The following is a 27,915-nucleotide window of genomic DNA, read 5'->3' as shown; positions in this document are numbered from 1 at the left end:
ATCAGTTTGGAACTTTTCATTTTCTACCTTTAAAACAAGAAATATATTTATTTTTAATATTTTATTCTTGCCATTTAAAAGACATAGGGTGCAGTGAAATCTTTGTAATGAAAAGATATAATATGCATATTTTAAATTTAGTCCACACAGTCCCAGGAAGAATTTAAACTGGAGGACCTCAAGAAGCTAGAACCAAGTAAGTTTTGTTTTATATTTTTTAGTGATATTCCTATAGGAAGAGAGTTTTATCTGTTGTGAATATCAAGATTGTTTAGCACAGAAAGTGATTGGATTTATTTCTCTTATTTTTTGGTGCTTTTAAAATTCCTACAATATTTATATTTTTAATTACCATTTGGATTTAATCTTTATTATAGAATATATATGTTATACTTCATCTAAATATCCAAATTAACCTTTAATTTGTCTTAATGGCTTTAATAAGATTATAATTATTTTGATAAACATTTTCAGTAGAGTCCAGTAGAGAATATAAGGTTACAGTCATTAATGCCCATTCACATTACATGTTATTGAAAACTACAGTCTGAATGTTGGGAAAGCATTACAAAGTGTTTTTTTTTTGTTGTCTCCATTTTTTTCCCTTCTTCAAAATTTTAAAAAGTAAACAATTCCTTCAGTTATCTTGTTGGTTAGGATATTCCCAAATAAAGCCTTTCTGCTGTTTCAAATGATTGCTCTCTTAAAACTGTCTGCAGTATGGGCAAAGGCACAGTGTGAATAACTGAATGAATGTAAGTTAATGTAGCCTTTTTTAAAAACTTTTTTAGTTGTAGACAGATACAATACCTTTATTTTATTTATTTGTTTTTATGTGGTGTTGAGGATCGAATCCAGTACCTCACACATGCAAGGCAAATGCTCTACCAACTGAACTATAACCCAGCTCCTGTACTCTTTTTTTATTGAGATAAGATTGCACATCTCAGTGCATTTATGTGACTAGGGAATAGTAGATTTTATTTATCCAACTAAGTAAGATTTTTAAGTAGGGAATCATAAAATCAAAGCATTTTCAAACAGAAAGGAGTCTCAGACTTGTGATCACATTCTCTATTGAGGAAAGAAATGAAATGATTTGTTTGTCCTGTTTCACTTCAATCTCCAGTAACTGAGCAGGGCCTAAATCTCAGAACGTTTGTCAGTGTATCTCAGTTCACACTAGTGTAATCCTTTTAATGTAAACATGCTTTGAGTAAGAGGTAAAAAATTAATTTAAGAACTAAAGAGAGCCTTGCACAGTGGTGCATGCCTGTAATCACAGCCGCTCAGGAGGCTGAGGCAGAAGGATATCAAATTCAAAGCCAACCCTAGCAAAGCAAGACACTAAGCAACTTAGTGAGACCCTGTCTCTAAATAAAATACCAAATAGGGCTGGGGATGTGGCTCAGTGGTCAAGTGCCCCTGAGTTTAATCCCAGTACCCCCAGCCAAAAAAGAACTAAATAGAATGTTCCTATAAATTCCACAAACTGCCAATATCTAATTCATTATAGCAATTCTAACAAAGACATATATTATTGAGATAGCTGAAATGTGATTGTATTGCAGATCCAGGGTAGAAAAAGGATTCTCAGAGTATACTGAAGGGGATATGATTTTCTGTTGTTTGGGTTGGAAAAGAGAAGTTAACAACAACAACAGACAACAACAAAGGAATGCATAGTGGATTTGTTGTGATTCTGGTGGCTTTTCCACAGTTTTAGATGATCATATTTCATTTCTTCAGAACACCATCCTTCTGAATATGGCAAGAATTCTGTCATTTTAATAGTTTTGGTTTCTTTATGTAATCCAGATCATAAAGTTTTGTTTTCTTTGTGGTTCTGGGGATCAAACCCATGACCTCACACATGCTAGGCAAGCGTTTTACCACTGAGCTACATCTCCAGCCCTAGATCATAAGAGTTGGAGATGTTATAAGAGACACAACTTATATTCAGAAATAGTTCTTATGCCTATATCCAATGTATATAAGGATACTAATCAATGTAATATTTCTCACAAATTTTGGGAGTTTTTTGTACCTAAAACTTTATTTCTCAAAAGCATTAATAAATACTTTGTATAAGATTGAGATATAATTTATATAAAGCACAATTCACCAATTTAACATATCATTCAATTTTTTTAGTAAATTGGAAGAGTTATGCAGACATCACCACAATCAATTTTAGGACATTTTCATCACCACAAGAAGAAACCCTATTCCCATGAGCAGTCATTCACTTCTTGCCATCCCCCTAAAATCCCTTCCAATTCCCAGCCCTAGGAAACCATTAGTTTGATTTCTGTCTATAAATTGTCCTATTGTAGACATTTTATTTAAATGGACTCATATGATATATGATCTTTTATGACTGGCTACATATAAGATTATTTTGAGAAAAACACATTGATGGCTTTAAATAAAAGATTGCAACAGTTGTTTATACGGTGGTTCTACTGAAAATTATGTTTGTGTGTGAGTGTGTGTGTGTGTGTGTGTGGATGAGAGAGAGAGAGAGAGAGAGAGAGAGAGAGAGAGAGAGAGAGAGAGAGAGAGAGAGAGAGATATGATGCAGGGGATTGAACCAAGGGCTTTGGGCATGTTAGACAAGTGCTTTACCATAAACTATGTCACCAGCCCTCAGTTTTTTATGATAAAAATTATTAGGATTTTGGCTTCTTATTCAGTCACTATTTCCTATTAGTTGTTTGTTTCCAAACAAATTTTAAGAATCTTATAGATACACAGAGTGGCCGTAAAGACTGTGGATGTTTATTTCATATATTTATTATCTCTTCTCTTCCTCTGAGCATGCTCAAGTACTTCTATTGCCTCACAAGATCTTTCATTAATTGCTCTTTTTTTTTTTTTTTTTTTTTTTTTTTTTTTTTTAGAATAGCATCTATATGCTAAGCACTCGAATCCTCTCAGTAACATTCTGCTAAGGACAACACCGACACTAGCTTGTAAATCCCAGCAATGAGTTTTAGGGTCACCTGGATTGGTTCTTTCACTATGCTGTTAGTAATACCTGTAGTGGTGCTGTACTACATCATTCCTAAGTACAGCTCTCCAGTTCAAATTCCTAAGAAATTATTGACCCATGTATTAGTTGAAGATCAGGTTAAAATCTATTACTTTTTTGGCTTTTTAAAAAAGATTTGGAATAGAAATGGAAAGAGTATTTTGGAGATTCACTTTATTATACTTTATATAATGTTTTTCATTTGTACTTTTCCCTTCTTGATAGTTATCTTTTTAGATGATTTTAATTTGCTGTTGCTTCTCAAAGAAACATAAGTGAGTATTCTGTATTTCAGTAGGGTAGACTCTGTAATTTGGAATTTATCCAAGCAGGGCACTTGTTGTGAGTTAATTATTGAGTTGGAATTAAATATTTTCTACAAATTGGTATTTAGTAATATTTCAGATTAAGTATACTTATTCAAGCTTTCTTTTTAAAACGTTAAGCCTCTTCTAAGGAAAATAGTGAATTCTAACTTTTAATATGTTGAACTTAACTGGTTTCCTTTCTTTTAAAAAAAGTTTTTTTAAAATTTAATGCGTGTGTGTGTGGTGCTGGGGATCGAACCCAGGGCATTTCCCATATAAGGCAAATGCTCTACCACTGAGCTACATCACTAGCTCTTGGCTGGTTTATTAGGCTGATGTATTCTTTACTTGAACATTTTGAAATCTTTTAAATTCTGTCTGAAAATACTAAAACTATGATTGTGAAAGTCTGAGCCATTTTTTCTTATGTTAATTGCAGTAATGTACTGCTGCTTACTCAAGCATATCTCCCCACCACCACCCTGCAAAATTCCCTTCTGTTAAGCCACCCTTCAAGGCTTCACAGAAATCCCACCTCTCCCTGAAAGCTTTCTCTGCTGTCTCTATAGAGGCATAATTAAACTCTGCCTCCTCTCCTGTATAGAATCATTTTAACTATCCATTGTCAGATTCTCACATGTGTTATTTTCACTTGTATTTGTTTTAGTCCTCAAAGAGATTATGAATGGACTCTTCCCCCAGCCCAGAGCCTATTGAATGCTTTAAGTGTAGTATGAACTTGGTAAGATTGTGTTGAGTTAAATAGATTTGAATGTTTTGAAGGAATCTTTTCCTATAATTTAAAAAATAACCTTTCAAAATTGAGGCAGCTGCCCATTTTCCTACAACAAAAATGAAACACGTCAGTCACCAAAAGCGAAATGCATTTTGATATTTGCCTGTGTGTCATCTTTTGAGGGTTAGCTTCAGGAGGTTGGTAGGTCTGTGCTCCAAGAGAAAGGCTAGGAGTGCTGAATTTTCCATGGTGGAGTAGCATCAGATGTCTGCCATGTAGTGATCCAAAGTGTGTAAGTCCTACCAAATCAGCCAATGAATCTCCAACCCATGACATGCTTCATACTTATGATAATGTCTTTTGTAAAATTCAAGCTCCTCTTGAGATCCTCCTAAGACATCATTGCTAGTATTGGTAGAAAGAAAACTCTATGTAAAGTTTAAGCTATTTTAAAAGAACAATAGAATCTGTTATTCCATAGTTGTTGAAAATGTAAACCTATAATACAGTTATAGAAAGTAAAACAGAATTTGTTTTAAAGCTATTTAAATTTGTTCTAAAGCTATTCACATAAATTAAATGTTTCATAGTACTTTAACTTGTAAAAATAATATAACAAAGCTATTATTCTAAAGCAAATACGTCCTCTTCAGAGCTTTGATACCAAAGAAATGAAAATACTATTTAATTATTCTGTTACAATACAAATGCAAGATAACCACTGAGCCACATCCCCATCCCTATTTTGTATTTTATTTAGAGACAGGGTCTCACTGAGTTGCTTATGCCTCACTTTTGCTGAGGCTGGCTTTGAATTATTAATCCTCCTAAGCCTCTGGGATTACAGGTGTGCACTACCACACTCAGCCAAGATATTCTTAATAACCAAGATATTTTTCAACTTTTTTGTTTGTTTGTTTTTGACGTACTGGGGATTGAACCCAGGGGTGCTCTACCACTGAGCTATATTTCCAGTCCTTTTTATTTTTATTTTTTAAAACATTTTTAGTTGTAGATGGACACAATACCTTTATTTTATTTATTCATTTCATGTAGTGCTAAAGATTGAACCCATTGTCACATGTGCAAGGCAAGCACTCTACCACTGAACTACAACCCCAGCCCTTTTATTGTTTTATTTTTATTTTGAGACAGGGTCTCCCTACGTTGCTTAGGCAGATGAACTTCTAGTCCTCCTGACTCAGGCTTTTGGTACCTGGGATTACAGACACATGCCACCATAACAGGATCAGCTTTTAAAAATTATTGTTATATACATTTTTAATGGTTGATTTTTTTGCTCATTTTATTAAACTCTTATTACAATATGATCATTTCTGTGTGTTTGTTTCTGATATGAGTGAGACATGATCTTTTTGTTACCTGCTCCCCATTCTTGGTATCTATTCCATTGTTGTGTAAGTGATCAATATTTATTAATATTACTTATTAATATTGAGTTGATTTAATAGTTTAGTAACAATGATCATGCAGAAGTATAGAAAAGATGTTCTTGTATTAAAAAATAAACAGTACTTCTTAGTGAGATAAGAAATATTAGGATTCTAGTCAACTAGATCAAAAAGGTCATGGAGAGAGTGAATGTCCATTTTAGATTTTCCCTTGCCATTTTGTATACATTTATTTAGGCTGTAATTCTCTCAATAGCCTGTAAAGGAAGTAGCATTCTCATTTTAGAACTGGGGAGATTAGGGTATTTATGTAAATGTTCAAGTTATTGTTGTAATTGTAGGGCTAGGTTTTGATTTAAACCTTCTACTTTGATCTCCTGCTGCTTCCCCTAAGTTCCCACAGTCCTTTCTGTGCCTTGAATAAGGCAAACTGTTTCCTACTTGGAACCTTTGTTGTTGCTCCAGCCTGTTCTTTAATACCTGGGAAGCCTTATGCTAGAGCCACTTATGGATGATTCCTCTCATCTCAGGTCTTGGCTCAAATGTCTTCTTACAGTTTAGTTTTGAAAGGCACCCTGTGTACCTTAGCTACTCTACCAAGTTCTCTCTGCTTTTACACAGCATCCTGTTTGTATCCTTCATACCACTAATCACATCTTACATTATCTTGTTTATTTGTTGGCATATTTATTGTCTACTTTTCCTTAGTAAGGTCTAAGGTCCAAATATGAGTTCTTGATTACTGTGTATCTTTAGCACCTAAAACAGTGATTGGAACATTGTGAGTACTCGGTATGCATTTGTTGAGAAGAAGAAAGAGATAAAGGATGAAGAAGAGCTAAAGGGAGAGAGAATAAGAGTGAGTAATGAGAATCTAGGTACAAGTTTCCAACTTCTTTCTCACTGGATGATTGACTCCTATTGGAATAAGTTATGTAATTACAACCTGTTCTTTTTGAATTTCCTTATTTAGGAACCCAATATGCCATACTCCTTTTAACTGAAATCTGCAAGACTCCAAAATTAAAGTCTGAGTAATTAGAGTAAAAACCATGGGTTGCCCAATTAATAATGCTAAATATTTACCTTGAAATAATTGCAGGTAGTCACTAGGAACCCATAAATTGGGAAATGAAACAATAAATTTCATAAAATACTTTTCCAGATACAGATAGAATTGTAGAACATCTGTCTGTAGGCTTACATGCCAGAAAGTAATCAATCAGGACACAAGAGGTGATAGCATTATGTTGTTTGATGACTTCCCTGCGGAGAAAGTCTGCTGTGTGTGTGTGTGTGTGTGTGTGTGTGTATGTGTGTGTACAAACGTGTAAATATATATATATATATACACACAAACACATATATATATATGCATGTATATATGTGTGCACACATATACAATAAATTTCATCATAAAAGGAATATTAGAATTATAACCTTGCTGCTACAAACCTTACCAGTGTGATAAGTATTGAGGGAAATCTATTTAGGATAAAGAATAAGATGTGATTATCTATTTCTCTTTAATTAGTCATCTTCAGTATCAATCTTTTAATTAAAATACTTCAGGAGAAGAGGTATTCTCTTTCACTGGTACCTCATATCACCTAGGACCTTGTACATTGGAGAACTATTTTATGGTTCATTTTCTATGAGGGCTCTGAGACTTTCCTTGGAGATCTTACAGTACTCTGAAAATACTGGTACCTGCAGTCCACTATGGACATTTTTATTTTGCTAAGACACTCAGTAGTAGTCAATTGCAGAGTCTTAAAATGATAGTGAAGCTCGGAATTTAAAATACATATATTAATGTGTGGCTTAATACACTATAAAATATGATTAAAAGTATCAATTTAAGATATAACATATAAGACTAACTAATATATAAGACTTACATAACATGTAAGACTAAGATATAAGACTAATGTTTGTCTATGTCTTTATTCTAGTCCTAAAAAATATTCTCACATATAATAAAGAATTTCCATTTGATGTTCAGCCTAGCCCATTAAGGTAAATAAATAAGCATCCATATTTTGTCTTCTGATTTTATTATCTATTTTATGCCTGTTTTTCAAATATTTCTGTATTTTTTTCCCTATCAAATTTGGTATTGGTGATATGACTGTTACCATTGATAGCAATGAGATGATTGACATTGACATTTATATCAACATCAACCTAATAATCAGCATCTTATCTGGGAAGTTAGTGGCTAGTTAGTTAGCTGGTGTATTAAGTGGAGTAGCTCACTAATTTTTCTGTCCTTTTTTATATAGGAGAATTTTAGCCCCTGGTGAGGAAGAGCATTTGGAATTTGAAGAAGATGAAGAAGAAGGTGGTGCTGGAGCAGGGTCTCCTAATTCTTTTCCTGCTAGAGTGCCTGGTGGGTACAAAAAAATGTACATTATATAATTCAAGGTCAGGTGTTTGGAACTTACTTTTGTACTTTTTAGTGGTGGGTAAAACATCTCCAGGTTTGCCAATCTTAAGCAAATTATCATGGCCATTCTGTTAGTGGTAACTATCGGTTTATTGTGAAAGTATCTTACTATTTGTGTCAGGGATCCTCAAAACATCCCATGTTTAGTGATTGGCTAGGAAGACCCACAGGACTCAGCATATAGCTGTACTCACAGTTGTATTCTGAGTCATTACAACAAGAAAACACAAGAACAAAATTAGCAAAGGGTAAAGGCACACAGGCAAATTCCAGAGGAAACCAAACTTCTAAGAGTCCTCTCCCAGCAGAGTCAAATATGTACTTGATTCTCTCAACATTCTTTCACACCTGTGAAATGAAAAAATATTGTCTATTGGGGAAGCACTGTAGAGATTCAGTGCACAAGACACTTATTGGGGTTAGCGTGAACCAAAACTACAGACTCCAGGAAGAAAGCAAGTGTTCAGCACAAACCATATTGTTTGCATGGACGGTTTAGGCACAGTGATCTTCTTAACAGGGCATGATGGGAATGCTGCTGAAATCCAGGTTCCCAGATGCTAGCCATAGACCAACATTGTAAGTAGGCTTTCTAGAGTAACTGTTTGCTATGTTAATTCTTTTCTTTATATATCTAGCTGTTCTTTAAATAATCATATATGATTGTGAAACCTGGACCTGGAGGAATAGATACTAAACAGTTGCCCTTAACAGGGAAATAAAGAATACATAGTAAGTCCTTTTTATTTTTGGAAGATCTTGACAAGGTTGTAAAATACCCTAGTCAAGCACCCTGAGTAAATTATTTGCCTCTTCTACTTCTATACTTTCTTCTGTTCTTATACAGTGCACAGTTTTTACTTCTGATGAATTAGTTCATTTTTGGAAGTGTAGAAATAGCGCTGTACTATTGTGATGCATTTTTTTAAAAGACTCTATGCTTTATGGTATAATTAAATATAATATACATATCATCCATAAAACTTCATAATTAAAGTCATATTCCAGTAATTTAAATACTCTTTGGTAGAAGACGTTTGAAATATAAACAGTATAGGCTTAGACCAATAACATACCTGCGCTTTTGAGTCTAACATCTGCCAATCAGTAGTTAAGTGACTGTACTTAATTCTTTATAAAAGGAGATGTTGACAATGTCTAATTCATAGGGTTACAATGAAAATTAGGCACCACATACAAATCATTTGGCATTATACTTTTCATTTGCTGGGGTACTGGTGGCTACTGTATTTTCATTATCACCTATAAATGATGCTAACAGTCTTACACCATAGGATTATTAGAAAAATTACAATCACTATAAAATGTTATTGTTAGTGTTTCTTTGGTACAAGGTAATTATTTCCAATCTGCTTGTCCTTATGAAGAAAGAGCTATATTTTACTTGTTATATTTGTAGGAAATTTCAAGATTGCTGAGATGATGAGGTAAATAAATTTGCTAAAATTTTTCTGCATTTTTTATTTCCTTTTCAAACCACATGCTGTAATTGAAATAGATTCCAGTTCTATAAATTTCTGGGTTTGGTTATTTGTTCACTAGTTATACTTCTGTAGCAAACAAGATCCTTAAAGCAGATGATGTAAGTCATGAAATGGACAGATCTTTATGGGGTTCAGGTTGCTGAGTTGAAAAGAAACTCTGTAAATTAAGTCTATTTGCTATGAAAGATTAAGCCCAAAGTAATTAGATTTTTTTATTCTGATATAGCATTTTGGTATTTTATTTCAGAGATACAGAAAGCTCACTAAACCTTTCTATTCCCTGAATTATTTTCCTCAAAGTAAGAAAGAGTAAGAAAGAGTACATATAGTTCAATTGGCTATATTTGATTTTTGATCATATTTTCCAGGGCCTGTGTCATTATAAAATTGAAAATATCATTGAAGGACAATTTGACCTTTAACTTAATTGTAGAATGGGAAAAAAAAATTGTTATACTGTGGACATCCAAGATTTCACTCGTGATAAGGCTGTTGTGTCTACATTATCATGGCAGGGTGTTTCTAAGAATTATAACATTTTTATTACCTTTATTTTATGTAATTTATATAATTGTTAGTTTGTTGTACTTTTTTTTTTTGGTACTGAGGATTTAACACAGGGGTACTTTACCAGTGAGCCACATCCTCAGCCCTTTTTATTTTTTATTTTGAGACAGGATTTCACTTAGTTGCTGAGGGCCTCACTTAGTTGCTGAGATTAGTCTTAAACTTGGGATCCTCCTGCCTCAGCCTCCCAAGTCACCTGGATTCCAGGCTTGTGCTATAGCATCTAGCTTATTGTGATCTTTTTAAAAAATATTTATTAAGGTGTCCCTTACATATATAAAAGGCATCTTTTTTAGTGTACATCTTTATGAGTTTTGACAAACACACATGGTAAACACTACTACCTTTAAGCTAATGAGATGAAGTATAATATATGAATATGGTATGATCAAGAGTAGTTTATTCCCATTTAAAATCAAAAATGGATTTTTATCCAACCTTTCTTGAAAAGAATAAAAAATTGTTAAACCTTTCTTTGACATTATTATCATTTTCAAAGCCTTCAATTCTCATATAAGACAGTAACTTTTTTGTACTGCTTTAAACACTAACTGGCTTAAGTCCAAATAGTAGTTTAATTTTCTTAAGATAATCTCAGTAGATCTCATTTAAATAGAGGATAAAAATTTATAACCTATTATTTATTACCTGAAAATTTATTTATCATGTTGAATATTAAAGCTTCTAAATGATAAACCAAAGTAATACAAATTTAAAAAAAAATAGCTGGCCAGGATTATATGCTTATAATCCTAGCTACTTGAGAAATTGAGGCAGGAGGATTGCAAGTTTGAGGCCAGTGGGGGCAACTTAGAGAGACTTTGTCTCAAAATAGAAAGAACTAGGGATGTAGCTCAGTGGTAGGGTGCTTGCCTCACCTGTGTGAAGCCCTACATTCATTTCCTAGTACCACATGCACAAATAGCCATGTCACAATTTTAGACAAAATCTAAAAAAACGTTTCTGAGTGACCTAAACATAAGCCTAGCTGTTTTTCAATAGTTTTAAGGCTTGTTAATATTCTATTACTCTCAAGCAGTTTTGAAAACATTTTAAGATTTCTTTTTTATAATTTGTTTCTACATGTTTGTTTGTAGTACTGGGGATTGAAGTCAGGGGTGCTCTACCACCTAGCTACATCCCCAGCTCTTTGATTTATTTTTTTTTATTTTGAAACAGGGTTTTGCTAAGTTGCCCACGCTGGCCTCTCTTGCCTTAACTTGCCAAGTTGTTGGGATTACAGGCATGCAGAACTATGTCTGGCTCAGTTTGTTTTGTTTTTTAATCCATGAATCTTGTCACTTGAAGTCAAAAGGTTTTCTCCAGAGCTTTGCAGAAATTGGTTCATAGGAAATGTCTATTGAGTAGGCTCTTCATCAAGGCTCTAAGCAACATCTGGCCTGCTTTTTCTTTTCTTTTTTTAAAGAGAGAGTGAGAGAGGGAGAGAGAGAGGAGAGAGAGAATTTTAATATTTATTTTTCAGTTATTGGCGGACACAACATCTTTGTATGTGGTGCTGAGGATCGAACCCAGGCCGCAGGCATGCCAGGTGAGCGCGCTACCGCTTGAGCCACATCCCCAGCCCCAGGCCTGCTTTTTCTTGAAAGTCCCCTGGCCACTCAAATTTTTAACCCAACACCTGTAGTAACTCTTCCTTGCATGGTAAATGGCATCTGTGTATGAAGCATATACCCACTGATTCATCTTAGGTTTTGTGAGAGTATTTATTATTTTTTTCCAGATATGATGGTGACACTTAAGAATTCAGCCATTATCCAAATCACATATTTCTGAACACAGAAAAATACATATTTCTAGTACCAGTCAATAAAGAAAATAAAAACAAGAATATACTCATATAACCTATATACAAACAACTTTAATAAAGTATAATTTTTGACAGACCTAGAAATATTGTTTGAATGCTAATGACCTCTAAGATTTTTATCAAACTTTTAATATAATTTCAAAGTGAATAAACTTCTTATGATTTTACTCTTTATCTTGAAAGGTTGGAGCAGTTCCTCAACTACTAATCAATTACCAACCAAAAGAAATTGTGCATGTGTTTTCATATTTTCACACAATTTGTATGTGTGTACAAATTGCAGATGTGCAGTACAAATTGCAAAATTTTTCTCTTGCTAGATTTTTAAGACCCATTTCATGTTTTGTGCCATCTACAAAATGTTATGACCAAATAATGATTTGACAATACCATTATTTTAAATTATGTTAAAATTATCCCAAAATAATAGAAAATATTATTTTATATATATCCTTTTTATTGGATTTTAAAATTACAAAGAAATGTGCACTTAAAAAATGTGTGTGACAGACTTTGAATTGGTAGTATCAAACATCTGAATTTAATTGCAAGTATGATAAATCTAAAACAAAGAAGACATAAATATATAATCACACACATATGATAATGCTTAGTTTACATTTTAGATATCAGGTCCATCTCTGTCCTAAAAGTATGGACAACAAATTTTGTACTCCTTATTCATGACATTTAATTCACCAAGCACCAAGGCAAAATGAAGACTGACTCACCTCTTATTGAAGTAAATGCCTGTGACAAACATTTGTACAATATCATGTAAAAAGCAAATTCAAATCAGTGTTTTAAAAAAATATAATCTTTGGTAATTTTCCTCTTTTAATGTTCTAACCTAGACAATAATGTACTATTTTGGAACAAAGACTGTCATGCCATTTCCAATTTTGGACTAGAAATTGTCCTTATGGTATGATGTGAGATATAAACAATAGAAATTTTTAAAAAGCAAAAATAAAAAGTTGAAAGAAAAGAATGACTTCCTCTTCTGCATGTGAGGACAGGGCCTTAAGGATCCCACTGACCTTCATATCCATGTCACTCCAGACTCATCCTCAGGTTGGTGGTCCTTTCATTGTCTGATTCTCCATGATCTCTATGGCTACACAGAGACTATTGAATGTGAGGCCATCCTACTTGATACTTAGACCTTCATTTTTCTCAGCACCCTCTTGGAACAAATAAGTTATGGGCGGGGGGGGGTGAGGGGCTTCAGATGTTCTCCCATTGTTTTTCTGTACCTGTTGCAGGTACAGTGGTGCTTCATTGCTCGGTCTGTGTCAGTGCTGTTGGGTGCCCAGCAGAGGCAGAGGCCTTACTTGCACAATTCCCTTTCCTCTCCACAGTGGCAGTGGCTGTAACATTCTTGGCTAGGTCAGATGCTTTTACACAGTTTTTAAAACATTCTTAAGCAAACTTGTCTATGTTTAACAAACAGCCATTTGGGGGATCCATAGCTACCTACATAAATTGTTTTCCACAGATGAAGCACAATGAAATAGAGCAACTTGAGTTTTTACCAAGTACCACCTGTTAATAAACAACAAGATGGACTTTTTGGTATCCCCTATTACAGTAGTGTGGTAAAATGGTTCCAAACCTTCCAATTCATTGTCATTATTTTATCAGAGTTGTCTTTAGGTTTAGGCTTAGAATCTTCCTCTCACAGAAAATCACACTGAATTCAGTAATTCCTTCCAACTCTTTTTGACACCAGTGAGAGCATGCTTGCTCTGGTTGGTGCATAAGAGGTGGTTAGGGGCAGATAAGTCAGAAAAAGACGTGCTTTCTGTGTTCAGTACAACTTGGGGCTCACCAGCTACCAATGGCTTCCTTTGTCTTGCAGTAAAAACTGAAAGTGGAATTAACCAAATGAACACAGTCCTGCTGCTCACTGCTAAATGAGTGTTAAAGACCTATCATATTGCTATCTGGGCTACTCAGTCTCTGTCCATTCCTGTGAATGTGCATTGCTCAGTGTACAAAGTTCAAATGTTACTCTTTTTTAATCAATCCCTTACTTGGGAGTTCTTAGTGACAGCTCAATAACATCCCTGAGATGTTATTGAAAACTTGGTTTGGACAGCTGTAGCCATTTAGAGTTTTCCATATTTAAAAGTATGAGGCACAAATAGTGGCCTCACAAAAATGTCTATATTCTAATCCTGGGAACTTGTGACTGTTATGTTTACATGGCAAAAGGAACTTTGCAGAAGCTTGAGATGGGGAGGTTCTCCTGCAGTTCCTTTTAAGGCTTTAGGGACAATTAAAATAAAAATGTTAAAATGAGACATGATGGTTAAAAGCATGGACTCTGTAGCCAACCTGCTGTGTGATTATGGATAATTTGTTTTTCTATGCCTCACTTTTCACCTCTGAAAAATAGAACTAAACTATTGTTGTGAGGATTAGATGAGAGGAGTAGGATAGTATGTGGCACAACACAAATACTCACAAGTGTTAGCTATTTCTTATTTACATAGCAGTTCCATGTGGAAGAACATTTCTTCTGATCTTTGCTCTAGATCTGAGAGCAGATGATCTAGCTGGAATAGCACAGTTTACACTGGATTGTGTGTAGTGATTTCTTTCTTATCCTTGTTAGTCTTCGAATTTTATGAATGTAGTTGACTTGTTCTCATATTACACTATGTAATTGGATATGTTAATTCTTCACTTAGAAATCTTCCTTTTAATGCATTGGCTCAATTTACAACTATCATGGTTTTATCTTTGATGCAAAAACATGCACCCTTTTTCATCTACCTGGGAGCTATAGATGGTATGGTATTATTCTAGTATTTGATCTTCTTTTATGTTTATTATTTCTTCACTCATTGATATAGATTCTCTAGCCATTTGTTTACTAGAGCATGATAACCTCTAGAACTGGAAATTCAGTCATTCATTCAATAAAATATTTCTTCAACAAAGATCTGTTTATTCCTTGTGCATACTACAAAAGGAACAGTTCCCACACCTTTCAGGATGCTTATTGTGTAGTCAGCAAGACAGAGCCAAAAGCACATGATTATAATTAGAGATGTGCACCAATGTCGTAGGTTGGCAAAAAAGAAGGGCTGAGGGAGTTCAATAAATCTGTCCAGATTTAGGACTCGCTGAGTATGTAGGAGTTGACCATGCAGAGAGAGCACATCATAGAGCATTCTGAAACACCTTAAATAGGCACCTTTCTATGCAATCTATGATCTTAATTACAGTCAGCTTCCTTCATCATGGAACACAATGTTTGACATTCTACCTTAAATTAAACAAGAAATTCAGACTTGAAATCACTGCCTCCATATTAAATTATCTGAAGCATAATGATTACATTAAACCTTACTGTGTAGTCTCAGGCAAAAAGATTGTTGATAAGGAATGTAGCATCAGCCCTACCATTTCAACTGAAAGATCTAGATAATGACAGCTTATAAAATTGACTCACCCCAAAGTAACAACAAGTTTAATATCAACTTGGCAAAAAATAATCTTAACATCAAAAAGACTTTTTGAAAGTTGTAAAGCAATCATCTTTTGAATGTCAAAACAGGTAGTAAAGAGGTAATACATAAAAGAGGTAACATTCTTGGGGGTTTTGGGGGGTGGGGTGGGGTGGGTTCTTTTTTTGTCTTTTTTAGAACTGGGGTTTGATTCCAGGATTTTGCAAATGCAAGGCAGACACTTTGCCACTGAGCTACATCCCAACCCAACATTCTTAATATATAAAGAAAAATTTTAATTGTAATAACCAAAGCAGAATACATGAGAGGAACAGACAATATGAGCAAGCGCGTGAGCGTGCACATACACACACACACACACACACACACACACACACACATTTAAAAAATACCCGTTAAACATATAAAAAGATACTCAACTTTATTTTTAATAAAAACATAAAGCTACTGTTGGAGAGTCTTAGGGGAAATAGATACTTATTAATCACTGGTGGGAATAGAAAAATGGTACAGTTCCTTTGGAGGGGAATTGAGCATTCTCTAACAACATATAAGTATATATTTTTTCCTTAGCAATCCCATTCCTGAGAATTTACTCTGAAGATGCACATATAGAGAATATATGCAAAAACCTATTCATAACTCATTAATAAGATAATGCGGTTCCTGGATATAAAATCTGTACAGACAAATCAATTCTATCTCAAACAAGTAATAGTTGCTTAGAAAATGAACTATTATAATATTTATAGTAGTATTAAATAATATCAAGGACCTTATTATAAATTCAACAAAAGAAATATAAGAATTTTATGTAGAAAATAAACCTTTGTTGAAAAAATAAAAGAATATCAAAAGGAAAATGAAACTGGAGCCATCTTGAAATTAGAGAAAAAGATGGAAGAGTGACTTAATAATTGTTATGGTTGGTGAGATGTTGAATTGTACATTCTCTTTTACTTTTTTCATTTCTCTCAATTGAATTGTTTATGAGAATGCATTTTATAAAAACAGTGAAGTCATTATTCTTTTTTTCATTTGTTCATAGTAGTTATTCTTGACATTAGATTCATTTGGACTAATTATAAATGCATGGAATATAATTTGCTCCAATTCAGTCCCTTCACCCTCCCCATCCTCCCTCCCACTGTTCCCTTTCATCCACTTTACTGATCTATTTATTTACATTTTTTAAAATTAGTATCTTATAGATATTCAAAATGATGAGTTTCATTATTGTATATTCACATATGTGCATTGGAAAGTTAGTTTGGGTTCATTCCACAGTTTTTCCCTACCCACTCCCCATTCCCTTCTTTTTCTTTTATTAATTTTATTTTTTTTAATACACGACAATGGACAATTCTTATTACACATATAGAGCACAATTTTTTTATCTTTGTATAAAGTATGTTCACGCCAATTCACGTTATTCATGTACTTGTTTTTTTTTTGCATTACAATTCTTATTACACATATATACCACAATTTTTCGCATCTCTATATATAAAGTAGGTTGACACCCAATTTGTGTCTTCAGACATGTTCTTTGGATAATGATGTCCATCACATTCATTAGGAGGCTAATCCCCTGCCTCCTTCCTTTCCCTCACTCCCCTCTTCCCTATCTAGAATCCATCTATTCATCCCATGTTCCTCCTCCCTACCCTATTATGAGTCAGCCTCCTTATATCAGAGAAAACATTTGGCATTTGTTTTGGGGGGATTGACTAACTTCACTTAGCATTATCTTCTCCAATGCCATCCATTTACCTGCAAATGCCATGATTTTATTCTCTTTTAAAAATGTTCATAGTGTATATATGCCACATTTTTAAAAATCCATTCATCCACTGAAGGGCATGTAGGTTGGCTACACAGTTTAGCTGTTGTGAATTGTGCTGCTATAAACATTGATGTGGCTGTGTCCCTGTAGTATGTTGTTTTTAAGTCCTTTGGGTATAGTCCAAGGAGAGGAATAGCTTGGTCAAATGGTGGTTCCATTCCCAGATTTTCAAAGAATCTCCATACTGCTTTCCAGATTAGCTGCACCAATTTGTAGTCCCACCAGCAATGTATGAGTGTGCCTTTTCCCCCACATCCTCTCCAATACTTATTGTTGTTTGTCTTCATAATAGCTGCCATTCTGACTGGAGTTGTATCTTAGTTTTGATTTGCATTTCTCTGATTGCTAGAGATGTTGAAAATTTTTTCATATATTTGTTGATTGATTGTATATCCTCTTCTGAGAAGTGTTTGTTCAAGTCCTTGGCCCATTTTTTGATTGGGTTACTTGTTTTTTCAGTGCTTAGCTTTTTGAGTTCTTTATATACCCTAGAGATTAGTGCTCTATCTGATTGTGAGGGGTAAAAATTTTCTCCCAGGATGTAGGCTCTCTGTTCACCTCACGGATTGTTTTCTTTTGCTGAGAAAAAAACTTTTTAGTTTGAATCCATCCCATTTATTGATTCCTGGTTTTAATTCTTGTGCCATAGGGGTCTTATTAAGGAAGTTGGGGCCTAACCCACATGATGAAGTTTAGGGCCTACTTTTTTCTTCTATTAGACGAAGAGTCTCTGGCTTAATTCCTAGGTCCTTGATACATTTTGAGTTAAGTTTTGTGCATGGTGAGAGTTATGAGTTTAATTTCATTTTGTTGCATATGGATTTCCAGTTTTCCCAGCACCATTTGTTGAAAATGCTATCTTTTCCAGTGCATGTTTTTGGCACCTTTGTCTAAAATAAGATGATTGTAATTTTGTGGGTTAGTCTCTGTGTCCTCTATTCTGTACCATTGGTCTACCAGTCTGTTTTAGTGCTGAAACCATGCTGTTTTTGTTACTATTTCCGTGTAGTATAGTTTAAGGTCTCATAGAGCGATACTCCCTGCTTCACTCTTCCTGCTAAGGATTTCTTTAGCTATTCTTGGTCTCTTATTTTTCCAGATGAATTTCATGATTGCTTTTTCTATTTCTATGAGGAATGCCATTGAGATTTTGATTGGAATTGCATTAAATCTATATAGCACTTTTGGTAGTATGGTCATTTTGATAATATTAATTCTGCCTATCCAACAACAAGGTCGATCTTTCCAGAAATAGTAAATGAATTCAGCAAAGGAGCAGGATATAAATCAATACCCATAAATCAAAGGTATTTCTGTATATCAGTGACAAAGCCTCTGAGAAGGAAGTGAGGAAAACTACTTCATTTACAATAACCTCAAAAAAAATGATACTTGAGAATCAATGAAAGAAGTCAAAGATCTATACAATGAAAACTACAGAACTCTAAAGAGAGAAATCAAAGAAGATCTTAGAAGATGGAAAGATCTACACATTCCCTTTTTAAAAGGAGAAAGGGAGGAGGAGGGAGGGAGAGGGGAAAGGTGGGCAGGGTCAGATCAGAATATGATAGCCCAAAGGGTGAGGTTTTGGCCTGCTGAGAACTTCTAACTGAAGGAGATTGGAATCCCAAAAGCAACCTCAGCAGCAAAGCCTCTGCTCTCCTCCTGCCCTCCTGTCCGTTCACCCTTCTCTCCCAAAGCCAGTCATAAAACCTAGAAAGCGCTCTCTCTCTCTCTCTTTCTCTTTCTCTTTCTTTCCCTCCCTGCTATTCCCTTACTGTCCCCCTACCCTCCCTTACCCCTCCCTTAAAAACCCTCATTCCAGACAGGACCTGCCTTAGGTCCAGAAGGAAAGAAAGCTATACAGAGAGGCCAAGAAGAATCTGACCAGACAGGGCTTGCTGGGACCCTGGCAGCCTTTTACCATTAGCTCACACCCCATTTTCCAGTCATTTCTACATGGCCATCCATTCTTCATGGAACATAAACAAAAAAAACAGGAGTTTTCCCTGGATCTGTAGGTCTTTATTTCTGAAGGCTTTTAGGTCAAATAAAATTCTATTAAATAATTGTTATGATTTTTAAAATGTAAAGATATATACTAGTTCATAAATTAGAAGAAGCAGTTTATAAAGATAGACTCTTTTTGAAACTCATCTGAATTTTTATTGCAGTTCCTGGACCTTTTATACAGCTACAGAATTAAGATACTATATTAGTGGTAAGAGGATAAACAGTCCGGTAAGACAGAATAGAAAACTCAGAAAGTGATTGCCACATGATTTATGATTGAGGTGGGACTGCAGATCAGTGGTGGAAAATGTCAGTCTTTTTAATGAGTAGTGCTGAGACAATTGAGTATTTATGTGAAATTTAATGAAATTAAAGCTCCTACTATACACCGTAGTCAATAATTCTGTGTGACATATAGAATTAAGTGTGAATGGCAAAACTATAAAATGCTTTCAAGATAATACCTTTATGATTTTGGAGTGGGGTAAGTTTTCTTAAATATGACATAAAAAGCACTGATTGTAAAGGAAGATATTAAGAAATTTGAATATTACTAGCAGTAAGTATTTATCATAATCAGAAGACACCATGGCAGAGAAAAGTCATTCTTAACATTCAAAACTAACACTTGGCGTTAGAAGTTAGCAATGGTTGCTATCTTTTGGAAGAGTGAATTGGATAGGGTGGGGGGGAAGGACACTCCCAGGAGGCTGATCATATCTTTCCTAGATCTGATACTAGTTATACAGGTGTATTCACTTTGTGGAAGTTTAGCAAACTGTACTAACAATTTGTGCATTTTAAAATGTATATGCTCTACTTCAACAAAAAGTCTTTATAAAGGAAAACTACTAAGAAGCTATTTGTAAAACATTTGTCCAGCAAAATAATAGAGACCTCCTGCAGCTCAATAAGATAGACATCTCAATAGAAAATCGAGCAAAATAATTGAACACACTTCAGAAAAGAGGAAATCATATATTTGATTTATTCTAAAAGGTGCTCAACCTTATTAATCTTCAGAGGAATGCAAATTAAAATTAAAATGATTGATCTCTTTATACCAAAATTGGCTAACATGAAGAATCTGAGAAAACAGTACCTAGTGAGGATGTGGAGCAATGGGAACACTACTGTACTTGGGCTAGGAATAAAAGTTGGCACAACCACCTTGGGAAATGGATTGTCATTACATAGTAGGTATGGAGGTAACATGCCAGGTGACTTAGTGATTCCTCTGTTTCAGAAATGGGTGCTTATGGGCACTAGAAGATGTTCAGAAGAGTATTTATAATAGCCTGTTAACTATATCCAAACACTTGAAGTAATTCAAATGTCTATCAACACAAGAATGTGTACATAAACTGTAGCATATTTATACAGCCATGTACTACATAATAGAATGAACTTTTCTGCAGAAAAATTTATATATGATATACATACATATGAATATTTATGTATATATATAAATATAAATGTATACATATTCACATTTTTCATAAAATTTCAGAGGTGTTTCTTAACTTTCTGAAGTTCATCCCAGATGTCCAGGTACAAGCCCCTCTTCTAAAAGTACCCTCATTTGTCAATCAAAGAAGATGCATAAAAGGTATTATGTATATATTTAATGATATCAGCCTGAGCCCATTTAGGTTTGTTAATGCAACAGTGGAATGCAGCCTCCAGGCCTTCCTATTATTGCATTTGTCTGTATTGTCTTCATATTTGTTTAAATTAGAAAGTAATACATTTTTAACAGCACTGTTGAGGTACAATTTGCATTTCATAACATTTCCCTTCTGTAAGTATAAAATTCATCGATTTTTGACACCTCTATAGAGTTTTGCATCTGCCATCACTATACAAGTTCAGAACATTCCCATCACCTCCCAAAATTTCCTCAAGCCACATTTGCCATCTATCAAATGTGTATTTTCAAATGTAGTGTGATGATTACTTCATGTATTTCAAATAACTCATCATTAAAAGTAGCATAACACATTGTTGAATAGAAACTTGAAAAACATCAACCAAAATCTTTTTTAAGTGTATTTTGAGGTTCTGTATACATACTTGATTAAAATCAGCTTATTTGCATCTGTTCTCTATTGGTAGTTTCAAAAAAGGGAACATACTGAACAGTTGATTTCTTCCTTCATATGTTCTTGGTGGGTGAATGTTGTCATGTTGTTCTGGGTGGGTTTTTAGTTTTAAAAATTTTAGTTGGTTTTGGGGAAAATGTTCAGTTATACAAATGGCCATTTTATATGGCAGTCTGTATAGTACTAATTTCTGAGAGAATAAATCATACAAAATAGAATGAAGAATAGAAGTTAGACTATATAGTTAAGTTAAAACAAATATCAAATTGTAAATTATTTTCTTTATTAGGAGTAACTAAAGAGAAGAATGTATTGATCAACTGTGATATTAAATGTCTCAGACTTTAGAACAGTATAACAAGTATTTTAAAAGCTTTTCTTGTCTTTGTTCTACCACTTCATATTAAGATGCTGAATATAATATAGAAGTACATATTGAATATAAATATTATGTGAGCATATTATAATATTATGTATCATTGGGCTTCCTCAAGTGATGTTTTTAACATACTTTTATTATACATACTATATACTATTATTATAGAAATTATTATTTCTGCTTAAAGGTGATTGTATGGTTGGGAAATGCAGATATATTATGTGTAAAATTAAATATTTTTCTAAAAAAGTATAACATCAGATGTTCATGAATTTTGGAAATAAAAATACATAATGCCTAGCTAGTTCCTAAGAGGTAGGCTATAGCTTCTGTTTGTCAAAGTATTTACTCTGCATTATTGGTGGAGCTAACTTTTATTGAGGTTTCTCTGTTGCCAGGTACTTTATTACCAAGGTTGCCATCAGAACCGGGAATGACATTACTCACTATCAGGATTGAGAAAATTGGTCTGAAAGACGCTGGACAGTGCATCGATCCCTATATTACAGTTAGTGTAAAGGGTAAATAACTGGCAAATTGCATTATGTTTTTTCTCATATGAGACAAAGTTTTTGACAGGGGATGATCTTGTATATGTGACAACTTACTTTAATGCATTCTATAATGAGGCAAAATCCTAGAAGAGATCATAACAGAGCATAGTTCGAAAGACTTACAAAAAATATTTCCTACTTATACACTCACTTTTGCTTTTGAGTTTGTATAGATTTTTGCTCTTCAGATTCCATCTAACGTGCAGACTAAACATACACATTGTCCTTAACAGCAGCTACAGCCTTCAGGATGTAGATTAACAATAGCACCCCTCACCTTCTCCTACCCAGTCTATATTCATTTCTCTCCACAAAGCCCCATGTCCTGTTTTCCCATCTCTCCTGCTTCAGCCCCTTCTTCTTCCTGTGCTACTGAGGTATCTACTTAGGTGAGTCCTACAGAGGCAGATGAAAATCAGGGGACAGGGAAGTAGGGTGCGTCCATAACATCCATGCCCTGAAAGCAATCCCGTGGGATGATGATGTGATTAAGGAATAAATTATACCATTTTACAGAAATAACTATAGTTAGTACAAACGGCTTATTTTAATCTATAGTTTTGCACCAAAGGAACAGATTGGTGCTGAAATTAAATGGAGGAACTTTTATCAATTGACCACAAAGAAAAACATTTATTTAAAGAACATAATCCACAGCACTAATACTGGTACACTTTTAAATTCCGATGTTACCAGTTATCAAATATATAGTATACTGGAAAATATTTACATTGTTTGATAGGCCATTTGTAAAACTGCATACTCTTTCAGAAAGTATACTTAAAACACAAAAATATTTAATGATGTTGTAAATGTTAAATTACCTTTGCATATGTTAAACTGAAATATTTTTATGTAAATATTTTTTAATTATTAAATGTACTAAATTGTTTTTGAGCTTTTTGAGACACATAAATGAATAACACATAAACACTGAGGAGTTATTAAATGAGTCCATGTTGCATTTGACTATAAACTGAGATTTTAAAACCCAGAAAATTAAAACTATATATAACGTACCATCTGGTTGTTGTAAATTCAGGGTATGTTGTAAACAGTATAACCAGAATTTAGATAATATATATGAAAAATTATTCATTAACAAAAGGGTTTTTGTTGGCTGTTCTCATCCATTTTTGGTTCTTAACAGGGAAATTATGATAAGGTTAGGTTTAAAGGCTTTTCTAAATAAGTCATACTTGATCAAAGTTAGAAATTGGTGGCAGAGCTCCATTGTGGCAAATTAAATACTCCAGATTTTTTTTTTTTTTGCATAGAAAAATATAGTGGGCTATTCCCTAAGAAAAACATGTTTGTTCTTTTTACCACTTCACTATGAAGATCAAGTTTTGTTCACTTGGCCATGTAAAGGCTTCCTTGTCCCCTATCCAGTCTATATTCATTTCTCTCCACATACCCCATGAACTTCAACAACTCTCACATACTTGCTCACACCAAATAGGAATCTCTTAGCCTGAGAATCTCCTCTCAGCTCTTTCCATGCCTCTTTAGGAACTGTAACCTTTGCAGTTTCTATATTTTCCGTCTGTATATGTGAATGCTCATAAGCAGAAACTTAATTGTTTCTCCAGATCTGAATGGCATAGATTTAACTCCTGTGCAAGATACTCCTGTGGCTTCAAGAAAAGAAGATACATATGTTCATTTTAATGTGGACATTGAGCTCCAGAAGCATATTGAAAAATTAACCAAAGGTTTGTAATTATCAGTTACTGACTTCTTAAGGATACAGTACTTATCTGGGTTTGTGTTCATAGTGTACTTAACACAAGATCTTATGTCACATAGTTATGAATATTGACTTAAAGTCAAATCAATTTTTTTTAAATATGAGAATTAGCAGTTGCATTATCTAGTTGTGTAATAATGTGGTTAAATATTATTTGATAGGGAAGTTTTTCTCATAATACAGAGTTAAGGAAGCAGGTTCCCTAATAATTACCTTAAGTCCTTTTAGGAACCTAATGATTACTTTCTAACAGTTAAATTATTTTTTTTCTTTCAATAAGATGCATTGGGTAAAAAAGATACTATAACTGGCAGTTAGTTTGTAAGAATATGGAAAGGACAATCTGGGCGTGGTTGTTTCAGGAGGGAGAGAAATGATATTATAAGGTAGAATTTTTTTTAAAGGAACTCTTTTAAATTTCTATTCTATCTAATATAGGTGCTTATTGAAACCATTTCTATAGGTACTGCTGATACTTAAGTAACTTCTGTTTTTCTTGTGGTATTTAATATTTTATATTCTTTGGTAGTTTATGATTCTACCTGTGTACATAACTTACATTCTTGCTATACAGTTTTGTTGTACTTTATAGAATTAAATGATATGGAGAAATGTCACTCAGACATGCTAGTACCAGAGCTTGGAGTGACAGCCACAGTGAGTTATCAACAGTTGTGTCATCAGACTGTTTGACATGTTACTTTGTAAAATCATAGGCTTCTGGTGACACATAAGAAATGTGTGGTCTCTGGCTTATGTTGTTTTAATTCCTTAGGTGCAGCTATCTTCTTTGAATTCAAACACTACAAGCTTAAAAAAAAGGTTTACCAGCACCAAGTGTTTTGCTTTCATGGAGATGGATGAGATTAAACCTGGGCCAACTGTAATAGAACTGTAAGTGATATACATATAGGATTCATACTGTTCTAATGGTTACTAGTTCATGTTTCTTCTTAGTCCCTCTTATCGAGAATGTAACATTGGAGTAGATCAATCATCAGAGTATTTTAAATCTATTGTGGTTACAGATACAAGAAACCCACTGACTTTAAAAGAAAGAAATTGCAGTTATTGACCAAGAAACCACTTTATCTTCATCTACATCAAACTTTGCACAAAGAATGATTCTGACATGAGTAATGTCTAATTTCTGTGAATTTTACCACTCAGTAGAAACCATCATAGCTCTGTGTAGCATATTCATCCTTCAGGAGGCAGGAAGTGAGCCGTACCTATAGGCCAGTGAGTCCATTGCAAAGCTGTACAACAGAACTAAAGTCCAGCACCTCATTGTTATGACTCCTTTGGATACAGATTTATTGTAGATTTTGAAACTTGTTTTTACTTTCCTATTAATTGTGCAATTAATAGTCTGTTTCCTAATTTACCACTCTTCCTACCCTGCTTCCTGGAACAATACTCCTGTGGTAGGTTTGCTCATCTTCAAACTTAATACAGCAATAAGAATGTGCTAGAGTTTACACATTTGCTCACTTTTGCTCCAATATGGTCTTTTGATTTGAATTAACTTCAAACTTTTGAATTGAAGTGGGTAGGATAGTACCAGATTGCTTTGAAAGGAAATTGGATCAGTTATAGTCTGTCTTATAGGCTGTTCCTTAGAGCTGGCCTAAATTCACCCTGGTTCTACTTAGAAATAGTATGCCTTGATCAGATCAATATCCTATATGGGAGTGTTCCCCAGATTGTAGCTGTGATTTTTTTTCCAGATGACCAGATTGTTTTTCTGAAAGTGAGCACATTTTTAGTCATGTTGATTAGTTGTTCTACATCACATTGCTATTGTTTCTAGGGTTAACATTAATGATTCTAGGGTTAACATTAAAACCATCTCTCTCAGAATAATTACAAATTTTGGGGTGGGTTTACGTCTTCTAAATCATGTCATCTAAAAATAATTGAGTCAGATGCTAATGAGATACTTTAGGAACAACTGCTGTTTTTCTGACAACTGATTGTGAAACCTTAAAACCTGCATACCTTGTCTTTATGCAAAATCTGGAAAGATATTTTATTTTTTTTAATATAGGTAGATATGACTGCCATTTATTTCCTATTTAGATATATTGACATTCATATGAAAATATGCAGGTCATTAGCCTATTATAATTTCACTATTTACATTACTTTTAACTTGATGAGACATAAATAAAACTTTCATAGTACACAAGGTGTATATTTGATACACAGAACATAAAGATTTGTGAGGAGCTTTTTTGTGGGTTACATGTAGAACCCACGTATTTTAATATTCACTATTTTAAATGAACAATGCATGAAGGGAATGCAATACTTGGCCTATTTTTAAACTAGTGTAAACCCTAATCATACCATCCGTTTGCTTTTTAAAACCAATAACAGTTGTTTTAGCCCTTGCACTTCAAGAGAACTAGTCTTTAATTTTTCAGTTGTCTGTTAGGTCAGTTTTGTTTACTAGACTCATAAAACTATATGAGCCTGAAAGAATTATCAACCAAATTTAGTCTTTTCTTTCATCTGGATTGGGTTAATTTCACAAGTGCAAAAATAGTTCAGTCTACAGTAGTTCTAGGAAATGAAGAATTTGCCTTAATAAAATGTTCACTCAACTGAAACTCTGAGTAGTCAAAATTTCCAGACTGTAAATTTCTCAAGAGAAGGGCCTCATCTTCTCCATGTCATGTAAACTTTCCAAGGTGCTTGGCAGCACTCTGTACCCTGTGGAGTACTCAGTACCTTTTTGTTTGATGTTACTGATGTTTGATATTGCTCCCTTAAAATCTGCTATTAAAATGTAGCAAAACTGATACATTGTTCTTTCTGTTCTCTCATACTATAAAACATGTATATCAAAGTGATAATTTAAAAAAAAACAAACCTTTTTTTTTTTTTTTTTGGTTGTAGATGGACACAGTACCTTTATATTTATATGTGGTGCTGAGGATCAAACCCAGTGCCTCACATGCAACCCCAGCCCCTCAAAGTGATAATTTATATGAAGAAACATTTAGCATCCTTCACATAAGAATGCTTTTTTTTAACCTCTATTTATTTATGTGGTGCTGAGGATTAAACCCAGGGCCTTGCCTGTGCTAGGCAAGTACTCTACCACTGAGCCACAACCCCAGCCTCCACCAAAGAATGGGGTTATATGAAAAAAAAGAGGATGCTTTGTATGAATGTCTTTCATCAGCATTAAACAAACTTAAATTGAACATTGTCATCAGCTTAGCTTTAATTCAGACCTGAATGACCAAACCTCCCCCCCCAAAAAAGGTGATTTTATCTTGAAGCAGTTAACACAAAGCAATCTGTATCTCACAAATTAGTTGTTTAAATTTACTTTCTAGTGTGGGAGGGGATGAGTTACTGGACAATAATTACAACTATAGCAATAATACTTTCAGGTTGAAACACTACTGCTTCACAAATGAAATGATTTTAGTAACTAAATTCAAACACAATTTGCTGGAGAGGACTTCTAAAACTTTTGAGATACAAAAGTATAATTGAATCAAGGGACAGTATTCTCTACACAACCTGTATATGGGCAGCTACCTTGGGCTTTGCTACAGAAGTGGTACAATCAATTAGATGGATGTAAGGAGAGGCAACTATGGGTGGGTTCAGAACTGCTCAGATAAACTACGTAGAACGCATTATAACTTACTAATAGAATAAATACAAAAAAGGCTTTAGAGGGAAAACTACTGTTGCTTTGAATAAAATAATAAATCTGCCTTTTCTTGAAAATCTATCTTCCTAGCTGACATCACCTTTATTTAAATGCTATTTTAAAATTAGAAGTTATAGTAACTTCAGCATTGCCTTGTGTCCTGTAGAGGTTGAAAGATACATTCAAAATGTGTTTGTGACTTAAATTTTATTTTACATGGTTAAAAATGGCATAAGCTATTATATGGTTTTCCTCTTACACACAGCTGCTGCTTCTA

At 34.0% G+C, this 27,915-nt stretch overlaps 1 protein-coding gene across 1 annotated transcript in view; it reads left to right on the top strand.

Moving 5' to 3' along the window:
* Positions 1-27,915, top strand: part of LOC144372418 (axin interactor, dorsalization-associated protein-like) — an 80,173-nt gene that overhangs the window by 12,336 nt on the left and 39,922 nt on the right. The window contains exons 4-10 of the mRNA XM_078035802.1: positions 142-196; positions 7,446-7,509; positions 7,776-7,882; positions 11,495-11,560; positions 22,057-22,179; positions 23,805-23,927; positions 24,738-24,856. Of these exons, the coding sequence (XP_077891928.1) occupies positions 142-196; positions 7,446-7,509; positions 7,776-7,882; positions 11,495-11,560; positions 22,057-22,179; positions 23,805-23,927; positions 24,738-24,826 (627 nt within the window). The 3' untranslated portion in view covers positions 24,827-24,856. The remainder of the gene's footprint in view (positions 1-141; positions 197-7,445; positions 7,510-7,775; positions 7,883-11,494; positions 11,561-22,056; positions 22,180-23,804; positions 23,928-24,737; positions 24,857-27,915) is intronic.

The sequence above is a fragment of the Ictidomys tridecemlineatus genome, unplaced genomic scaffold (genome assembly GCF_052094955.1).
Source record: "Ictidomys tridecemlineatus isolate mIctTri1 unplaced genomic scaffold, mIctTri1.hap1 Scaffold_102, whole genome shotgun sequence".
Classification (NCBI taxonomy): domain Eukaryota; kingdom Metazoa; phylum Chordata; class Mammalia; order Rodentia; family Sciuridae; genus Ictidomys; species Ictidomys tridecemlineatus.
The sequence above is the reverse complement of the archived record's forward strand: the minus strand, read 5'-3'. Positions and strand labels throughout refer to the sequence as shown.